The 21,027-nt window shown below is 43.0% G+C and overlaps 1 protein-coding gene across 4 annotated transcripts in view; it reads left to right on the top strand.

Moving 5' to 3' along the window:
• Nucleotides 1-20,163, top strand: part of LOC117202440 (uncharacterized) — a 35,015-nt gene extending 14,852 nt beyond the window's left edge. For 2 of the 4 annotated variants that reach the window (XR_007472340.1, XM_033433417.2), the window contains exons 4-5: nt 11,521-11,593; nt 14,510-15,318. Coding sequence is in view for 3 of the 4 variants with exons in the window: in XM_033433417.2 (XP_033289308.1) it covers nt 11,521-11,593; nt 14,510-14,551 (115 nt within the window). In the remaining variant the exon portion in view is untranslated. Of the gene's footprint in view, nt 1-11,520; nt 11,594-14,509; nt 15,319-19,285 lie in introns of those variants that run through there. The other 2 variants (XM_049699899.1, XM_049699898.1) reach the window with 2 other exon arrangements.
• Nucleotides 20,164-21,027: the final 864 nt, after the last annotated feature.

Here is a 21,027-nt window from a genome sequence, read left to right as displayed (position 1 = left end):
CAAATGAATTAATGAATGCATAGAGTGGAAAAGTGTCTAGGTCTTGGAGTCAGGCAACCTGGTTTATATCGCAACCTTATTGCTTACTCTCTGTGTAACTTCGGGAAAATGGCATCAAATTGTCAAATAGGGATCGCCATAGTCTCTCCCGAAGGGTTGTTGGGACGATTCCTGGAGATGATGTCATCAAAGCACCTCCCACAGTGCCTGGCAGATGGCAGGGGTCCTAAGTGGTGGCTCATTATTTGAGATAATGAGGCCTTGGGAAATAGCACTATTTATTGAGGATTTACCATGTTTCTGGCACTTGGCTTACATGATCTAATTCAATTATCTTAACTACTTCATGAGAGGTTAAGTAGCTCAGAGAGGTTAAATAACTTGCCCAGGGTCACACACTGTTGAGAAGAAAAACCTTGGACTTAAGTCCAGGTCTTAAAGACTGCAACATGCAACGTTGGACTTCCTGGGTTCAAGTCTAGGCTCCAACATTTACAAACTGTTTGACCTTGGGCAACCTTCTCAGTGGGGAGATACAGGAAGGGACAGAGGGGGCCACCGCATAGGCCTGGACTATCCTTCAGGATTTGGAGGGGTCAAAGGCATGGCCAACTGTAACACTGCAGCCTCACTCCCTTGAGACTGAGCGACCTGCCAAGGCCTCTGGAAGCTGCTATTTAACGGTATCCCCTGACCCCCATCACACACCACACCATTTCCAAATGTATTCTTTGGACTCCACCTGGAGCTGGATTCACAATCTAGTCAAGGAGGCAGGACACACACGCACACACGCATACACACACACCCACACACAGCTCCAGAAGGAGAAATTGCTGGCTTTAGCTGTGTAACCTTGGCTAAGTTGCTTTGCCTCTCTGAGCCCTAATTTCCTCATTTGTAAACTGAAGGGTGATAAGTAGCATCCTATATGAGGATTATCTAGAAAATACACATGAAAGGGCTGAGTCTGGAGCACTGGAGGTGAGCAAGGGAGGACAGGAGAGTTGATTTCCAGGACTGTTGCCATAAGGATCAGGCCCTGATTTCTTAGGCCTTGTTAAAAGATAACCTTCAGAAAAAGGTAAAATCATGACTCTCATACAAATCTAAAAAGGATGTGTTGAAGGTTTTATTTTACTTGTTAAACAGTAAGAGAACCAGATAAATGTTATAACTGGCCCAAAGGAAAAGTCAAAAAAGCACAAACTTATATGGAGTAAAGGAATTGAGTTATAAATAGAGGCAATGCTAGTTTTTCCACAAAGGGGAGGGAAGTCAATTCTACCAGACAAGACAGAGTTTGCACATTCATCAGTTACCTACGGTTTACAAAGGTGCAAAATAGCTCAAAGCCAATGAACACGGCTAGAATCAGACAGCAAGGGTGTGCTGTGGTTTCCAAGATGGGGTACATCTTGGCAGGAACAATCCAGGCTTCTCATCCTGGGGAAGTGTAGCACATCTCAACTTTTTGGGTTTCAGTTTCCTCATCTGTAAAATGGGGTTACTAATTGTATTACGTCCCAGGACTGTTGTGAAGGTGAAATGAGCTGGTGGAGTAGTGCATTTAGGATGGGGCCTCCTCTTTTTGGGGCTCCAGAACTATTCTTAGGGGGGAGTCACCACCTGCTGATGGACTGTGGGGGTCAGGTCCCTGCTGTTTGTGTAGATGCCTCATTTCATCCTGCTCACAACCCAATACAAGAGAGACTGTTCTGACCTTTGATTAGGGAACCGAGGCTCACAAAGGTGGTGGAACTTGCCCAAAGCCACTCTGAAATTAAGCGAAGACTGGGTTAAAACCCAGGTTGGTCTGGTCTCACAAGCCCTGGGCTTTTGTTGAACGTCTGTGTGACCGTGGGCGGGTCTCCTCCCCTCACTGGCCTCAGTCTGCCCATCTCTCCAGGAGGGTTGCATCAGCTGGCTTCTGAATGACATCTCCCATTCCCTCCACTCTCTGAGGCACTCCACAGCTGCTGAGCTGGCCAGGCCAGAGCAACTCGGGAATGGCCTGGTGGGTAGGTGGCGTGGGTGTGCAGGGTCAGGGAGACTGGTTGTCAGGGACATGGCAGGGATCAGGTCCAGCCTCTAGCCACAAACCTCAGCCTGCCCAGAAGCACCATAGTTTCAACCTTGCTCACAAGGCCCGGTGGAAAGGGCTGGCCCTGGCTGGCCCTTAACAAGGAAAAAAGAAAAGGTATTTCCCAATCACTGGGTTAAACCCTAGGTTGGCAAGGATGGGAAAGATGGGGCACAGGCCAGCTCCATCTGAATGAATGTGTTTCCTCTGCCTTATCCATGGCCCAGCTGTCATCCTACACACATCTGTTATCTTAGAGCATCTTTGTGCCAACTGCAGCCACAAGGCAGGTTGTCCTGCTTTGGGTCATGGCCTCTGATGTACCCGACTCTATGCCAAGTGCTTTGGTGAGGCTAAGGGAGGGGCCCTTTTCTTTGGAGGGGTCAGCTGTCAAGTCTTCATCAAGGGCTGTAATGTTTAGGAATGCCTAGTTTGCACAGGAAGGAAAATTCAAATTAGTTGGGACAAAACCCACAATTTTTTGGCTTATGTAACAAAACTGTCTATCCCAAGGAAAAAATGAAATGGGGACGGGAAAGGGTGGATAAGAGTAAGGCGGGCATATTTTAACTAGGGAGGACAGGGAAGGGTCTCACTGACAAGGGACATTTGAGCACAGACCTGAAGGAGGTGGAAATCCCAGACAGATAGAACAGCAAGTACAAAGACCCTGAGGTCTTTGTGTCTGAGGCATGTGTGTCCAGAGCCCAGGGAGGGAGGGAGAGGTGGGAGATGAGGTCAGAGGCATCACCTAAAGCCAAATATTAGGAAAAGACTTGGAAAATTTTTTTTTGAAAAGCAAGTTCTTTATTCCATGGCCTAACAGAAGAGTCAGGTTCCTGTAGGCTTTGGTGGAGAGGGCAGTTGACATAGGGAGAAGTGGGGGGAAGATAAGATGAAGCAAGGACCACCCCTTCCAAGCTTGGCCCTCCTTGGTCTTCGGAGGACCAGACCAGGTACCAGAAGGGGAATCAGTGGCCTGGGCCCCATGGCACAGCTGATAAGGGACCCTGTCATTGGTGACAGCCCCATCAGGCAAAAACTTCCCCTAGAGTCACCTAAAGCCTCTGGACAACTAGGCTGGGCCAGAGAAGTCTGTGACAGCTGCCACCAACTCTCTATAGCAGGAGCATCCAGGCCTGCCCCCCATCTGTGGGTCATAACTTCATCTGAGTGTCTGGTGGGCACTCCAGGCTTGGGGAAAACCCAAAATCTTGGGGGAGAATAGGAGATAATCAGCCAACCACTTCATTTTATACATGGAGAAACTAAGACACACAGAGAGAAACTGGTGCATCCAGGGTCACACAATAGAATAGAAGCAAACTTAGGACTCGAATTCAGACTTCCTGACTCCAGAGCCAGTGCTCCTTTCTCAATCCTGGGGAAACAAAAGAGCCTAGTGAGGGCATATACTCTGAGAAAACCATAATTTTTTTTCCCTCCCTCCCTCTCTCTCTCTCTCTCTTTCTCTTCCTTCCTTCCTTCCTTCCTTCCTTCCTTTCCTTCTTTCTTTCTTTCTTTCTTTCTTTTTCTTTCTTTCTTTTTCACACACACACACACACACACACAGTATTTTATTTTTACAAGAGATAAATAAACTGACACCAAGCATTGTAAATGGATGACCACAACCAAAGCAACAATGATTGCAATTACCAAACACGAAACACACTCATACTATGTCATAATATTGACATTCAGTCCAGGAATCCTCCACTGTAACAGCTCCTTTACTTTGCAGTGAAAATCGATTTGTATATTTTTTACCTCTGAGTCCTTGTGGGATTTTTTTTTTTTATTCAAACAGAAAGTCACAAAAATTATAATCATCCTCATCAGTTCAAAAAGAGACATGTACCGCAATGTTCGTTGCAGCACTATTTCCAATAGGCAGGACATGGAAGCAATCTAAGTGTCCATTGACAGATAAATGGATAAAGAATATGTGGTACATATATACAATGGAATATTACTCAGCCATGAAAAGAAACGAAATTGAGTTATTTGTAGTGAGGTGGATGGACCTAGAGTCTGTCATACAGAGTGAAGTAAGTCAGAAAGAGAGAAACAAGTACCGTATGCTAACACATATATATGGAATCTAAAAAAAAAAGGTTTTGGCAAATCTAGGGGCAGGACAGGAATAAAGATGCAGAAGTAGAGAATGGACTTGAGGACACGGGGAGGGAGAAGGATAAGCTGAGACGAAGTGAGAGAGTGGCCTCGACATATATACACTACCAAATGTAAAATAGATAGCTAGTGGGAAGCAGCTGCATAGTACAGGGAGATCACCTCGGTGCTTTGTGACCACCTAGAGGTGTGGGAGGGAGACACAAGAGGGAGGGGATATGGGGATATATGTATATGTATAGCTGATTCACTTTGTTATACAGCAGAAACTAACACACCATTGTAAAGCAATTATACTCCAATAAAGATGTTAAAAAAAATAATAAGAGCCTAGTGAGGTTGCCAGCCCTAGAGTTAACCTCTGCATTTGAATCCTTGCTCCAGCAGTTGTTGTCTGTGTGGCCTGGGGCTGTTCACTTTACCTCTCTGCCTCAGATTCCTCATTTGTTAAATAGAGGTAATGACAATAACAATACCTACCTCATAGAGTTGTGACAAAAAATAAGGTGATATCTGTAAAACGTTTAGAAAAGTGAAAATGGTGGAGTGGGGCTTCCAAAAATTCTTTCTTCTATAAAAGCAATGACAAAATGGGCAAAAATTGTCAGAATCAATGGTTTTCAGAACTCTTGAAACTAAAGGCTTGCAGTAATCAAAGAAGTATTTATTTTACAAAGGGTTAAATCTTGGTAAGAACACTGACATTTGTGGCATTTTAACTTGCCCCTATTCCCATCTTCCCACCCCCAATTCCGTGGTAGACTTGAAATCCAGCAGCCTAGCAGCCACCAAAGGTGACAGAATAGGGGTGAACCTCTTTCAAAGCCTCATTCCCAGACTATTGTCATTAGTTGGCCTGTCTGGTGGTTCCCTGGAAGACCCCACTTGTAAGACTGTTTTTATTTGAACTGACTAGGAGCTTACCCAGCACAAAAAGCCTTTTCCCTGAGGGCATTTTTCAAAAATACTTAGAGGCAATTGTTTAACTTTGGGGATGCCTAGGCAGTGGATAATATTTGGGGAAAACAATCAGCTAACCAAAAGGCTTTAAAGGAAAAGCTGGAGAATGAGATGTCCATAGGGGCTGTGGAAAGCTCTGACATATTCCTGGGAATGTAGAAGGCCATGTGCAAGTGTAGGACTGTGTGTATGCCCAGAGCTGTGCAGGTGCACAGGAAAGATCTGAGAAGATCCTGAGCTTTTACCTCTGGCTAACCTTAAGGCTCTGCACAAGTAGGAAGTGAAGGCTAAGACAGAGTTATCAGCTGCCTGGCTGAGTGTTGAGAGTGCGACCCATCTTGCACAGAGAGCACCTCAGCAAAGACTGGGAGACCTACTAGTTCTAGGAATGTAAGGAAATCTCTGCCCAACCATTTGCTGACCAGTAAGGTAACTGAACAGAGATTTCAGTGCCACACACACAAAAAAGAGTACAAACTTTACAGAATTAGTTCAGAATCATTACTAAAACAAATAACAACAACAAACAGCAATAACAACAAACCCTGGAGATAAGGGAGAATCTGATTTACAGAGTCACTGCATTATATTATGTAAAATGTCCACTTTTCAACAACAAAAATTATGAGACATGAAAAGAAGTAAGAAACTATAGTCCCTGCACAAGAGAAAAGCAATCAATAGAAACTGTTCCTGAGGAAGTCCAGACATTAGACCCAGTAGAAAAAGACTTTAAATATTTTATTTTAAATACATTCAAAGAACTAAAGGAAACCATGTCTAAAGAAGTAAAGGAAAGTGAGGATGATGTCTCACACCAAATAGAGAATTACAGTAGAGACAGAAATTACATAAAAAGAACCAAATGGAAATTTCAAAGTTGAAGAGTACAACTAAAATGAAAAATTCACTAGAGGGACTCAGCAAATTGCAGCAAGCTGATAAAGAATCAGTGAACTTGAACTTAGGTCAAAGGCTTGTGGGACATCATCAAGCATAACACTGTTTACGTAATGAGAGCCCAAGAAAGAAAAGAGAAAATCAGAACATTTGAAGAAATGATTTGATGAAAAACTTTAATCTACACATCCAAGCAGCCAAATTAACTCTAGACAAAGAGTTCATTTGGCTGCTTGGATCCATACCTAGACACACCATAGTCAAACTGTTGAAAGTCAAAGACAAAGAAAGAATCCTGAAAACAGCAAGAGAGAAGTGACTCCTTGAATGCAAGTGATCCTCAGATTAATAGCTGATTTCTCACTAGAAACCATGAGGCCGGAAGGCAGTGAGATGACATAGTCAAAGCTCATAAAGAAAAAGACTGTCATTGAAAGAGTCTACATTCCACAAAACTATCTTTAAGAATGAAAGAGAGGGCTTCCCTGGTGGCGCAGTGATCGAGAGTCCGCCTGCCAATGCGGGGGACGCAGGTTCGTGCCCCGGTCTGGGAAGATCCCACATGCCGCGGAGCGGCTGGGCCCATGAGCCATGGCCGCTGAGGCTGCGCGTCCAGAGCTCTGCAACAGGAGAGGCCACAGCAGTGAGAGGCCCGCGTACTGCAAAAAAAAAAAAAAAGAAAGAAACTAAGACATTCTCAGATAAATAAAAACTGACATAATTTGTTGTTAGCAAACCTGCCCTTCAAGAAATATTTGTACACTGAAAACTATAAGACTTCATTGAAAGAAATTTAAAAAGATCTAAGTAAATGGAAGGACATCCTGTGTTAATATATAAGACATAATATTAGCAATACTGATCAAATTGATCTACAGATTAATTGTAATCCCTATCAAAATTCCAGCTGATGATTTTGAAGATATTGATAAGCTGATCCTAAATTTCATATGGAAATGCCAGGGACCCAAAATAATCTTAAAAAGAAGGACAATATTGGATGACCCACACTTTCCTATTTCAAAATCTACTACAATGCTACAACAATCAAGACTGTGGTACTAGCATAGGATAGATGTATAGATCATTGGAATAGAAAGTCCAGAAATAAATCCATGCATTTATGGACAAATGATTTTTTTTTTTTTTTTTTTTTTTTTGGCCACACTGTGCAGCCTAAGCACGGAGTCCTAACCACTGAACTGCCGGGGAATTACCATGGACAATTGATTTTTGACAAAGGTGCCAAGATAACTCAATGAGGGAAGGAATAGTCTTTTCAACAAATGGTTCTGGGACAATTGAATATCCACATGCAAAAGAATGAAGGTAGACCTCTATCTCAATATATATACATAAATTAACTAAAAATGAAAGACATATCTAAGAGCTGGCTTAGAATAAAACTTAGAAATAGTTGGATTAGGCAATGATTTCTTAGATATGACACCTAAAGCACAAGCAACCAAAGAAAAAAAATTAATACTTCTGTAATTCGAAGAACAGTCAAGAAAGTGAAGAAAACTCACAAAATAGGTGAAATATTTGCAAATCATTTATCTAGTAAGGGTATAGTATCCAGAACATATACAAGACTCTGACAATTCAACAATAAACAATAAAAAAATAGCCCAATTTTAAAATGGGCAAAGGATTTAAACATTTTTCAAAAGAAGATATACAAATGGCCAATAAAAACATGAAAATATTCCTAATATCATTAATCATCAAGGCATTGCAAATCAACACCACAATTAAGTGCTAACTTAACATCCACTAGAATGGGTAAAATAAAAAAAGATGTACGATAACAACTATTGGCAAGAATGTGGAGAAACTGGAACTCTCCTATGTTGCTGGTGGAAATGTAAAGTGATGCAGCTCCTTTGGAAAATGATTTGGCAGTTTTTCAAAAAGTTAAATTTAGAGTTACCATATAACACATGAATTCCTATCCTGGGTATGTTCTCAAAAGAACCAAACATATATTCGATTGAAAACTTGTACATGAATGTCCATAGCAACTGATAAATGGCTAAATAAATGTGTGATGTCTATACAATAGAATATTATTCAATCATCGCAGAATGAAGTGCTGATACATGCTGCAACATGGATGAACCTTGAAAACATTGAGCTAAGTGAAAGAAGCCAGTTTGAAAAAGCCACATACTGTGTGATTCTACTTATAAGACATACCCAAAGTAGTCAAAGCCTTAGAAACAGAAAGCAGGTTAGTGATTGCCAGGGGCTGAGAAGAGAGGGACTGGGGAATGACTGCTAATGAGTATGGAGTGTCTTTCTTTTTCCTTTTTTGAAATAGACTGTATTTTTAGAGCAGTTTTAGGTTCACAGCAAAATTGAACAGAAGGTACAGAGATTTCCCGTATACCACATGCCCCCACATACACACAGCCTCGCTCACCATCAAAATCCCACACTAGACTGGTACACGTGTTACGATTAAAGAACCTACACTGACATCATCATCACCCAAAGGCCATAGCTTACGTCAGGGTTCACCCTTGGTGGAGGGTTTCTTTTTAGGGTGATTTTCTGTAATTAGATAGTGGCAATGGTTGTATAAACCACAGAACTGTACACTTTAAAAAGGGTGAATTTTATGATATGTGAATTATCTGTTAACTAAAAAGTTTTAGAACAGTGCCAGACACAAGGTAAGCTCATTAAATATTAGCTGTAATTATTTTAAAAAATTGTACTAGGCTTAGTTGGATGGGGGAATAAATTAACTATAATTTGTCCTATATTGACTTCTACTTATTAGAGAAGAAAAAGCAGGGGAAAGCAGCAGAATAAAAATGACTCTCAAGTGTGTGCAGCCCTTTCACAAAGTATTCCCAAATCTTTTTCCAAAGAGGCTGTCCCACCCACCACAAGGCAGTCATGACCCTTGGCCATTACTGTGATTATTTATTCATCATCTCTTTATTTTTGTCTCTTTCCCTCTCTAGGTGAGCAGATACTTTGTCTAGTTCATCTGGTACTTACTGTCACACTCAATACCTGTTTGTTGTGTGAATGGATGAATGAATGAATGAATGAATGAATGAATGAAAGAATACCCCCAGGATCTCACTTGAAAGGGAAACCAACACTGTAAAGTTAGTCTAGGTTTATTAGCTCCACAGAGTTAGGAAACTGAGGCTCCGTGAGGGCAGGTGATGAGTCTAAAGCACTTCTGCTCTGCCGAGGTATAGGGACATGAAAAGTTCCTCTCCCTCCGCCCTCAGTGGTACTTCCTCTGGCCAAGGACATTTCTCTTCCCAAACTGACAGAGTGTAAGACTCCTTTTGCCTAGTTCTCAGCCCCTCCAGTGATCCCCAAGGAGTTAGTCCTGACAGTGTGTCCCCTCAGGTGTTTGTGATCCTCCTGTTTCAGAGACGACTGGGTCACACCTCTCCATTCTGGACCTGAAATTCCATTTTCTCACCTCTAAAATAGGTATAATACATGTTCATGTTTGTTCATTGCAATGATATCAATTCTCCCTGATTTGATCTACAAATTCGATGTAATCTCAATAAAAATTCCAGGAAAATTTTCTTTCTTTCTTCCTTTCATTCTCTCTCTCTCTCCCCTCCCCTTTCATTTCTGAAAAAATTCAAGCTGATTCTAAAATTTACATGAAAATCCAAAACAGCTGAGAGTTACCACTAAAATCTTGAAGAAAGTTAGGAAAATTTACCCTAGTAAATATCAGGATATATTATTAAACCAGTAATTAAGATGAGGTAGTATTAGCAAAAGACACAAATGGAATGGACAGAGAGGCTGGAATCAGACCCAAATGTTTGTGATACTTGATTTAGGACAGAATTGACAATGTAGTACAGTGAGGACAGGATACAGTTTCCCATAAATGGTGGTAGGACAATTGGATATCCAGTTGGGGGGAAAAAAATGAATCTTGATTCCCTACCTCACACACACAAAGAAAAAAATCCAAGTGGTTTGTGAAATTAAATTTGAAATTTAAATGTGAGAATTAAATGTGAAAATTAAAACTAAATACTAAAACAATAGGTAAATATCTTCATGGCCTTGGGTTAAGCAAAGATTCCTTAAACAGTTCAGCAAAACATTAACCATAAAGGAAAAGATTGATAAATTGAATTTACTAAAATTAGTAATGTCTGTTCATCCAAAGACACTACTCAGATAGTTAAAAGGTAAGCCACAGAGGAAGAGAAAATACCTGCTGTATGAAAAACCAATAACGGACTTGTTAACCAGAACATATAAAGAGCACCTCCACTCATTAAGAAAAATACAAATCAACTTAAAAAAAAGGAAAACACACACAGACAAGCATTTCACAAGAGAATATTCAAATGGTGAATAAGGCACATGCTCAAGCTCACTGGTTACCAGGGAAATGAAATTTTCAGCCTAAATGAGATACCTCTACACACTCATCAGAATGGCTAAAAAGAAGAAGTTTGACACTACCAAATGTAGACAAGAATGTGAAGCAACTCAAACTTTTTCATATCTTGGTTTAAAATCAGTACAGCCACTTTCGAAAACTGATGGTGTCTAGTAAGCCAATATATGCACACCCTATGGCCAGCAGTTTCACTCTCAGGTTTATACCCAATAGAAATTAGTCCAAATGAGCACCGGAAGATATACAAAATGGGTTTGTAGAATTATCTGTAATAGCCCCAGACTGGGAACAATTCAAATGTCCATTGCCAGGGGAGTGAATAAATAAATTATGGTATATTTATACAGTCGAAAACTAAAGAGCTATAGAAATGAATAGTTTTTACTTCATGTGACAAGATGGATGAATCTCACGATCATAATTTTGAGTGAAAGAAGACAGACACAATAGACACATTCATTATTCCATGTACAAGTTCAAAACCAGGCAAAACCAGTCCATGTTGTTAGAAGTTAGGAAGGGGGATACTCTTTGGAGCAGAGAAGGGGGAATGACTGAGACGGAGCATGAGGATGACAGTTAAACGGTATGTTCACTTTGTATGTGTCATACAAAGTATGTAAGTATGTAAGTATATAAGTTATACTTGAGTAAAATTGCTTATGTTCAGAAATGATTATAATGATAGTACCTGATATTATGGGGAATAAATGGTAATAATAATAAGTTGGCTAAGACTATTGAGCTCTATTTAAGTCAGGTGCTGAGTAAATGCCTCACGGAAGTATAATGAGGCTTAAAATATTTCCATGTACTTTTCTCCTTTCCCTTTCCTTGCACCTCACCTTCCCAGAGGCAGCCAGAGGCATCCATTTGCCTTCAGGGGGTCAGGATTGTTACAGCAGAAGCTCAAGGGAAAAAGTTGATATTCAGCTTTGGACTCTCAAAATAGGATTTCTGAGTCCCTCTCAAGGAAATAGTCTGGAAAGCCTGAATTATTCAGAGAGAAACAAGTTTTCTCAATTCCTAGGGTTTCATCAATATGTGAAAAGCCTGACCTTGACCTGATGGGCAGGAAGATGGACCTTGACCATAAACCACAGGTAGGAAAATATCTAAGTTGTTTAGGGATGTCCCTTCTGCCTAAGAAGGAAGACCAGGGACTAGAGAGAGAAGTCAGGGAAAAAGAAGTAGAGAGAAGAAGCAAGATTCCTGGGAGCTCCTTTGATTCACACACACACACACACACACACACACACACACACACACACACACACACACACACACACAGTGCAACGCAAGGTGGGCTGCTATCAAACATCCAGAGCGGCAAAGAGATCAGAGAAAGCAAAGACTCCATCATTTGTGCACATCTGCTTGCCATGGTAATGTCTAACCACACACAGACATGCTCTCGTGTCATCCTCATATCTAGCTGATGAGGTAGACACTATTATCGCCCCATTGATCACATGTGGACACTGAGATAGAGAGAGTGATGTGCTTGCTTGAGGCCATAGCTGGACTGCAGAATTTTGTTCTTTTCTCTGATGCTACACTATTCCTGAAGCACGGAATGTAGCACCTAGTATGTCAAAAGGTATTACTGTTACTATCTTCCCAGTCCTTCTTCCCAAATAAATTGTAGAGGATGCTACAATTAGAAATCAGAGGATTTGAGTTCTAGGAAAACCTAATTTAGCCACCAGTTAATTATAAGCCCTTGAGTGAAGGGACAACTGTTTTGCTGATCATCCAGCACTTCCTCCCCAGTTTCCTGTCTGCTGCTTGCAGCGGACCTTCGGATATGAAGGGTTGGGAGGTGTCAACACCATCCTGCCTTGTAGAAAAGGAAACTGAGGCACTCAAGTTGCTTGCCACAGGCTACTTAGCCCGTCAGTAAGAAGGTTTGTGATATAGTTGCCACTCCTCCCTGAGCCTCAATGTCTCCATCTGTAAAGAAACGACAGAAAGTCACTTAGATTGGACAATTTTGAAATTCTTACACCTGGCTTGAAGTTTCTGGAATGCAAGAGAAAAAGAGAAAGAGAAAGGGGAAAAGAAAGGGAGAGGAATAAAGGAAGACGAGATAAAGAGTGTTAAAGACGTGGCTTAGATTTCAGCTTGTATTTTTTTAGGTCATAAGGAGAAAAGATTCAAACTAGATGCTGTCCTGGTGACTTGCAGTAGCCGAGAGTGAAGCTGTGCTGTGATGACACCACATTAGCTTGAAGCAGTATGTCTATCAACAGCCCCAGTCTCAGTAAAGCAGTTGGCATTTGCAGGGACCATGTCCCCACACTGGAGTTCAGTGTGTGGAAGAGCCTCAGACCCCAACTGGGTGTCTAAACTCTTCCAGGAAGGGCCCGCTCTTCCTAGGTTGTCCAGCCCCCGTCTCCCACTCACACCTCTGGGGAGAGCCTCACTCATAGGGCAAGGCTGGGACCCCAGCCGCTCACTTGGCAGCACATTTGAGGCAGGCTGGGGACACAGGGCAGCGCAGGAGAGCCAGGCTCTGTGGGGGCCGATGGAGCATGGCCCAACAGCTCACAGGATCACAGGCCCCATTGTTCTCACTTTTTAATTAAAATGGCGTCTTTCCCCCTTATTACAAAAGCCATGTCTGTTTATTTTAGCAAAATTAGACAAGCCAGACCAGGAAAAAGAAAAACTTAAAAACGACCCATGACCCAGAGAGAGCCATTGTTAATGCCCTGGTGTATTCAGGGGTCACAAAATAAATGCACAGGGGGGCCAGGCAGTTAATGTAAATGTGAATTGGATGGTATTAAAATTAATAAATATGTGTGAATCAAGTGGTATTAAAATTAGTATAAATGTGTGAGGGTGAATTGATTTATATGAAAATTAATATAAATATGTGAATTGTGATATTAATGTCAGGATGTTTGAATTTTGGAGTAATTGAGAGTCTGTGGCTAGTATGGGGACATTCAAAAGTCAAAGAGATTTTAAATACTGACTGAGGCACCAGAGGTCACCAGTTTGAAACTCCTGCTGTGTATCTTTCTAGATCTCTCGCTCTCTCTCAAATATGTATATATGTATAAATATGTAGATAGGAGCGGAGAATCAAGATGGCAGAGTCTTCGGACGTGGAACTCGCCTCCTTTCATGAATAAACATGTAGATATATGAAGATATACAATATATACACATACACACATATATACAGAAAAACACACATACGTCCACATACATCCAGTGGAATTTCATGTGGATGCTCAAGATAATATTCAGACAAAAGTGGAAATGATTGGGTTGAAGCATGATTGGGGACTAGTACTTCCACCCTTCTCCCCACCTTCTCACCCTAACAGAAGCCCCTAAATAACTCTGGGCAACATAGGAATCTGGTTTGAAAACCAGTCATCTATTCCAGTGGTTCCTAGTCTTCAGCATTTCATGAACTAGTAAATTTCACCTTCAAAAAATTAGGGGAGACTGATCTCACGTTGCCAACTTTCTTTCCATCAAGTGTGGCAGGCATGGCTAGCTGCCCTCTCGATAGCCATTTCCTACCACCCTACCCCTTTCTTTCTTGGTTTTGTTTAAGGGGGCTGTGTACCCTGTCCTGGCAATTAATCATCAGTAGTAAACCCAACATGGAAATTCCATTTTCTTTTGCCAGATTCTTGATTTCCTAGACTCCCTTGCAGCTGAGGGTAGCCCTGTGACCTAATTTAGCCAATGAAACATAAGAGGAAGTCTGCTGGAGACTTCTAGGAAAGCTTTTGCTTTCCTGTAAAAGGGAAAACGTCATGACACCATCTCATCCCCACTCTTCCTACCTTGAATATACCTTGCCAAGAGCAGTGGCAGCCTTCTTGGGACCATGAGGGAAAGGGTAAGAGAATCACAGAGACCCCTACTTGCCCAGCGTTGGTAAGCACTGAAACTTCCCCAGTGGTTGCTACTTCCAGACTGCTCTTAATGTGAAAAAAAATATGCCCCTACATGTTTATGCCTCTGTTAATTGGATTTTTTATTATGTGCAGCCTAGAAAGAAGAAAAAAGTTAACAACTCTTCTCATCATTAAGCCAAAGAAGTAGAATGGAGATAATGTTACACACACACAAAAAGTTTTATGAACATCTTGTTGTTGTCTCTGTTTTTCTGATTTTGCCGTAGACTAGTAACAACTTTTTCACAGAGCAGCCTTGGCCCACGGACAAATGTCTGGTAATCGTTGATCTTTACCACAGCAGCAAGTCGAATGACTAAAGAAGAGTCCACCATCAGATTTCTAGTCATTAGACCAGCCTCCTGTTTTTGGATATTCAGTTCGTCTCCAGTTATTTCCTATATAAAGAGTGTGGCAATGAACATCCTTGAAGCTCAATCTTTTCTCTCACCTTTACTGATTTTCTTAGGATAAATTCCTAGACGTAGAACTTCTAGGTTGAAGAATATGCATGTTTTAGGCTTTAGCTCATTTTGCCCAGCTGTCTTCCAGAAAGAAAACACCAAGTTTCATGGTTATCTCCCCACAGATGTTTCACAAAACTTGAATTGCTAACACAAGTCACCCCAGGATCCTTCCTGAACTGCTCTTTTGGTCAAGGGGTTTGAGTTGGCAACCTTCTGCCCCCTACAACCTGTGCCACCTCCATCCCTCCCAAGATCAAAGTCACTTGCATATTTACAAGTGGTCACTGCCCGTCTTACATCCTCCCATGCCCTCCCTCAGCCCCCCCGAGCTAGAGAAATAAAGTCAGGGCTCTGGTCAGCTTCAGACATGAGGCTGGGCCATCAGGGCCTGCTGACACCCCAGCCTCAGTGCTTACCTTTCTCTGGCACATCCAGCATACGGAACTATTTACTGTTCTACAACCACATTGTGAGCTGTTGTACTTCTGTGCTTTTGTATATGATGTCCCATCATTGGGAAGGCCTTTTCTCTCCTTCTAGCTAACTTGTGCTCATCTTTAAAAATTCAGCTCAAACATCACTGCTCCCAGGAAGCCTCCTTGACCTCCTCCAGCTGGACAAAGGCCTGTGCCTGGGCCCCCACCCTCCTCTATAATGCTTTCTCCTATAAGGTCCTGGTCACACTCTGTAGCAACAGCTGGTCCCCCTGTCTTATTCTCCCACCAGATGGTTAGGTCCTCAGAGGAAGGGAGAGCCAGAGAGAGAGAACTCCCTTTGGGGGAAGCCCAGTCCTCCTCCCTGCCCTCCGTGCCTAGAAAATCTGCCCACCCTGCAAGCCCTTGCTCAAAGACCGTGACACCCCCTGCAACAATAAATCTTCCCGGCTGGCCTCAGACTCCACCGGCTCCCTTGGTTCCTGGATCATTTGACCTTGCCCCTGAGGAGAGAGTTGCCAGAGAGCAAGACCCAGAATCATGCCTGGGTTTTGTCACTGTCTCAGTCCACTTGGGATCTTGTAACAAAACACCATAGACTGGGTGGCTTACAAACAAACATTTTATTTCTCACAGCTCTGGAAGCTGGGAAATCCAAAATCAAGGTACTGGCAGATTTGCTGTCTGCTGAGGGCCCTCTTCTTGGTTTGCAGATGGCTACCTTCTTGCTGTACCCTCACATGGCAGGGAGGTTGGTGCCTCTGGTCTCTTCCTCTTCCTACATGAGCACTATTCCCATTATAGGGGCTCCACCATCATGACCTCATCTAAACCTAACTACCACCCAAAGGCCCCACCTCCAAACACCATCACAATGGGAATTAGGGCTTCAACATATGAATTTTGGAGGGACACAACCTTCAATGCAGAGCACTGACAAGCTGTGTGACCACAGGCACATCCTTCTCCTCTTGGAGTTTGATCTCCCCTTTTGTACAAGGAAGGGATTGGAAAGGAAATTTTCAATCAGCCAGTAAACTCTAAAGGAGGCATTTATGGTTTGTGACTCTATCCTGCCCTAACCCTAAACATTCCCCTTTCTTCTAGTAAACGCCCTGGTTTTCTCTTCTTCCAGTCCAGGAGGGATGGGTTGGAGCAGTGGACCCAAGCCAGTCTGACTTAGGCATTCCCTGGACACAGTGATTGGTTATAGCATGCGGGCATGTGACCTGTGTACATGTGGGCATGTGACCTGAGAGTCAACTAGAGTGTATCCCCAAAACTGCTGCTGGGATTGCTACTGTCACTTCTTTGTGCAGCTCTAGAATCCAAAAGCTGGAGCTACCTAGGTTGCTGGAGAATGGGATTCACACAGATGGATCAAGAGAGAGGCAAGATTCTGGCGACATTGTTTGAACCCTGTATCCAGCCTCTTCTGGATGATTTGATTCTCTCTTCCTGGACTTTTCCTCCTTTTTCTCCTCCCCTTTTTATTTCTCTGCACCCTGTCTCTCTTCCTCCACCTCCCCAGCTCCTGAGCACCTTGCTCCCGCTGCGGCCTCACCCACCACATATGCGGACATTTGTGTTTCAGGCTCAGGTCTGTCCCAGGTTGTGCTCTGGCCCAGCCGTAGCCTTGACCCCAGCAGGAGTGGGAACTGGGTCCTCAGAGGGGCTGTGAGGAACAGGCTGCAGAGGGCACATGGAAGGAGCAGAGACTGGGCAAGAGGCAGTGTTCCTAGAACCCTCCACAGGGAGTTTCTTTGTTCTGGGCTCAAGGCTTAAGGCTCAGCCTTGTTAACAGCTTAGGAGCTTTGCCCCTTGCTGGCTCTGCGTACTCTTCACAGCACTAGGGGAGGGAGAAGGCTTCCTCCTTATCTGTCCCATTTGCTCATTCTAGAGACAGTTCACGGTCAGCACCAGACTGTACAGGGAGAATTAGAAGAAATGGTCTCCATTATGGCAGTAAAATCATTCTTGTGATGTTGATTGGCAAGAAGAACAAAAGGCATCTATGTCATCACCTGGGTCCATACATCTCTTTGCCCAAGCCTGGGCTCATTGTCTCTTCCTGGGATCATCGTGCCTCGATGCTTGTAGTGCCAGCAGCATCTGATACGGCCTCCTAATCACCAACAGTGTGCTTTGTCGGAAATGTGAGGTATTCAGGTCACTCCACAAATTCAGGGACTGGGTTAGTTATATAATGCTACATAACAAATCACAAAACAAAGTGGCTTAAAGTAGAGATTTGCAAACTGGTCCCCAGGCCAAATCTGGCCCACCACTTGTTGTCAGTAAATAAAGTTTTATTGGTACACAGCCATACCCATTCATTTATGTATGAGCTATGGCTACTTTGATTTCAGAGTTGAATACTTTTAACATAGACTATATGGTCCACACAGACTGAAATATTCACTACCGGGCCCTTTATAGAAAAAGTTTGTCACCCTTGGATTGACACAACAGTAATCGTCTATTATCCCTCATAGTTTCTATGGGTCAGGAATTTGGGAGCAGTTCAGCCAGGCAGTTCTGGCTTAGGGTTTTTCATGAGGTTCCAGTTAGGTATTGGCAGGGACTGCGCTTACCTGAAGGCTTGACTGGGGCTGAAGGATTCTTATCCAAGAAGATTTACTCACATGGCTGTTCAGTTGATGGAGGCCTCAGTTCCTCTTCACATGGGTCTCAACACAGGATGGCTTGACTGTCCTCATGGCATGGCTGCTGTCCCCAGAGTGAGTGATTCAAGAGAACAAGGTAGAATCTCAATGCCTTTGTGAGCTAGAGTCAGAAGCCACGCACTGTCACTTCTGCCATATTCTATTGATCACACAGGCTGGCCCTGACTCAGTGTAGGAAAGGATGCCACAAGAGAATAAATACCAGGAGGTGGAATCATTGGGGCCATCTTAGAGGCTATCTATCATATGGAAGATGCAAACTCACGCTCCCATGAGTATTTTGATCTATAGATGTATTTTCTTAGACTTTCACCATGCTTTAAGTCATTATTTTTAAACTTGGAGATTTCACAAAATATCTAAAGTATCTAAAAATGTCCCACATTTCCACATGTAACAATAGGGTGGCAGTGACCAACAGCTGCCCTTTTTGCATGGGACATGATTCTTTCTAGTTTGCCACATTTGCCGCCGTTCTTTATTGATCCCTGACAGGGAAACTGAATTTTAGTGATCATTAATAATTATTCTTGGGCTGTGTCCTTACTTGAAAGAAATACTTCTCTTCAACCTCATCTATGTTAAAAGATGGTAAAGGAAAGATGCATAAAGAAGGCCTCCCAGTTTAAGAAGAATTAGAGGGACCACATTTCTTTTAGGAGAGGAGAATATCCCTGTATATGTAATATGCACATAAAGTATATGTATTTTAAACAACTACAACCACTACAGCTTGTAAATGTTACTGTCTGGCCTGTGGAGGCCAATATCCTTAGTTTGGCAGTGAGGATCTTTTGTAATCTGGCCCTTCCTTATCTTAAAGACAATGTGGCATAGAGATTTAGAGATCAGACATTGGGATCAGACCACATGGGTTCATATATCAGCCCCACCCCTCATCAGTTGTGCCCTCAATTTTCTCATCTCAAAAATGGAGATAATAATGGTACCCATCACATAGGGTTTTGTGACTACATTTCCAGCTCTATTTCCTGTCCTACCAGCACTCTAACTACCTGAACGTTCCAGACTGTTTTAGGCCTCCATGCCTTTGCACATTCTTCTCCCTCTGTCTGCAATTTACATGTCCTGCTTCTCTGTTGCAAGGCTCAGTTCACAGTCACCCGCTAAGGTTGTCCTTAACACTGTTCACCAAACACATCTTGTTCTCCTGGGCGTGTTGTGGGGTAGTACTTCTTGGTCCCCTCGTGGTTGGGTTGGGACCTTGTGACAAGATCTGGCCAATGAGTTGTGGTTACAAATAACACATATCTCTTCCAGGCTGGAGCACTGAAGAGCAGGATCAAGCCTCTCTAGAATTCTCTCTTCCTTCTGCCAGAGCAACTGGGTCCTGGACTGAGGATGATGGTGTGAGCAGGGCCACAGCCATGCCACGCTAAATGTGTTGAGCAAAAAACCCACCTTTGTGGTTTAAGATTCCAGGGTTTTTTACAACAGCATTACCTAGCCTGTGTTGACTCCTTTTCTAAGAAAGCATCCTTAAGCTTTCCTCAAACAGAGCTGATCATGACCCATGGGTTTCCATGGCAACCAGTACAACCCTCCATCAATCCCTTATCCCCTACAGCCCTGTTTTAAATAACTGGCTTATATATATCATGGTGCCTCCTGGTGCCTCCTGGTACCGTTCTCTCCTCAGAGTGGCCTTCCCTAACTCCCTATTGTGAAGACGCTCCTTCATTCTTCGCTGAAGGAACATTATTTAGTTCTTGGTACTTTATTCTCAAAGCAATTATTTTTATTTATTTACCTGTTTATTGTGTGCCTGCTCCACTAAACAACAAGCTTAGGGCTGTGGGGCCTAGCTTGGTGTCTGACACAGAGATATTAAAAATGAATGAGTGATCAGTGAAAACTGCACATCAATGAAAACTGCTTAGCATGGTGCCTGGCACAGAGCATGAGCCTGAATGAATGAATGAATGAACAAACAGCTCCTCAACAACTCATCCACCCTTGACCACGTTCGCAAGCGTCCTCTCTCAGGCCACAGCGCAACTTGACAGGCAGCAGAAGGCCCAGTGGAAGCAGCTCTTGCTGCTGCCTTTCTGTTTTCCCCCTTGCTGCAAAATCTCCTGTGACCATTTAAAGACAGGAAGCAAAATCAAGGGGCCCTGGATTCAAAGGACACTAATTACCTTTCAAAGAGTTCCCGTTGGCTTTAGCCACACGATTCCCGTCAGAGGCCGTAGGAGTTCATGGTTCCTGTGCTGGGCTTTGAAACTTGGAGGGATTAATGGGGCTTGATTAAACCACAAATGTCAGGAAATGCGGAGGGTAGCTCAGAATGCCGGCCACCTCCGTCCTGGGAGGGGGACAGTCACTGAGCTCCCCTCCCCCCACTAGGCTTGAGCTACTGATAAAGGGGCTAAGGGGGTTGGCATCTTCTTCCCCCTCCATTCAAGGTACCACTTTCATGCTTAGGATGACACTCATTTACACAGAAATGACTGATGTGCTAATAAGAATTTCGTTCTGTATTTCATTAAGGCAGTCCTCAAAGGAGGTATAATAAGAATCCTGCCCACTAATTTTCCGTGGCCTGATGTCTAAACAGCAACATCTTCAACTCCACCATAGCAGGATTGTGCTAAAATAATTGATAATAGTGACAATAGATACCAGCTCACTGGGCGCTTACCTTAGTACTAGGCACAGAGCTCGTTGCTTTATGTAGCTGATCTCATTTTATCCTCATACCTCCCTGAGGGGAGACAGGGGCTCTCATTAGCTCCATTTCACAGATGAAGAAACTGACACTCAGAGAGGTGGAGCCACTTGCCCAAAGTCACACAGCATGGAAGTGACAGACCAGAAGTTAGCCCTGGGTCTCTCCCACCTCAGATCCCGAACTGCTCTACCCTATCCACATCTTTTGGTAAATTCTGAGGGCCCATTCCTCTGATATTCCAGGAGGAATGCTTATGTGGAAAACAGTAAGATAGGAGAAGCAGAAAGGCATGTTGGAGAAATCTGTACCTACTGTGGTGGAGCATCATTAG

This window comes from Orcinus orca, chromosome 16 (assembly GCF_937001465.1).
Source record: "Orcinus orca chromosome 16, mOrcOrc1.1, whole genome shotgun sequence".
Classification (NCBI taxonomy): Eukaryota; Metazoa; Chordata; class Mammalia; order Artiodactyla; family Delphinidae; genus Orcinus; species Orcinus orca.
The sequence above is the reverse complement of the archived record's forward strand: the minus strand, read 5'-3'. Positions and strand labels throughout refer to the sequence as shown.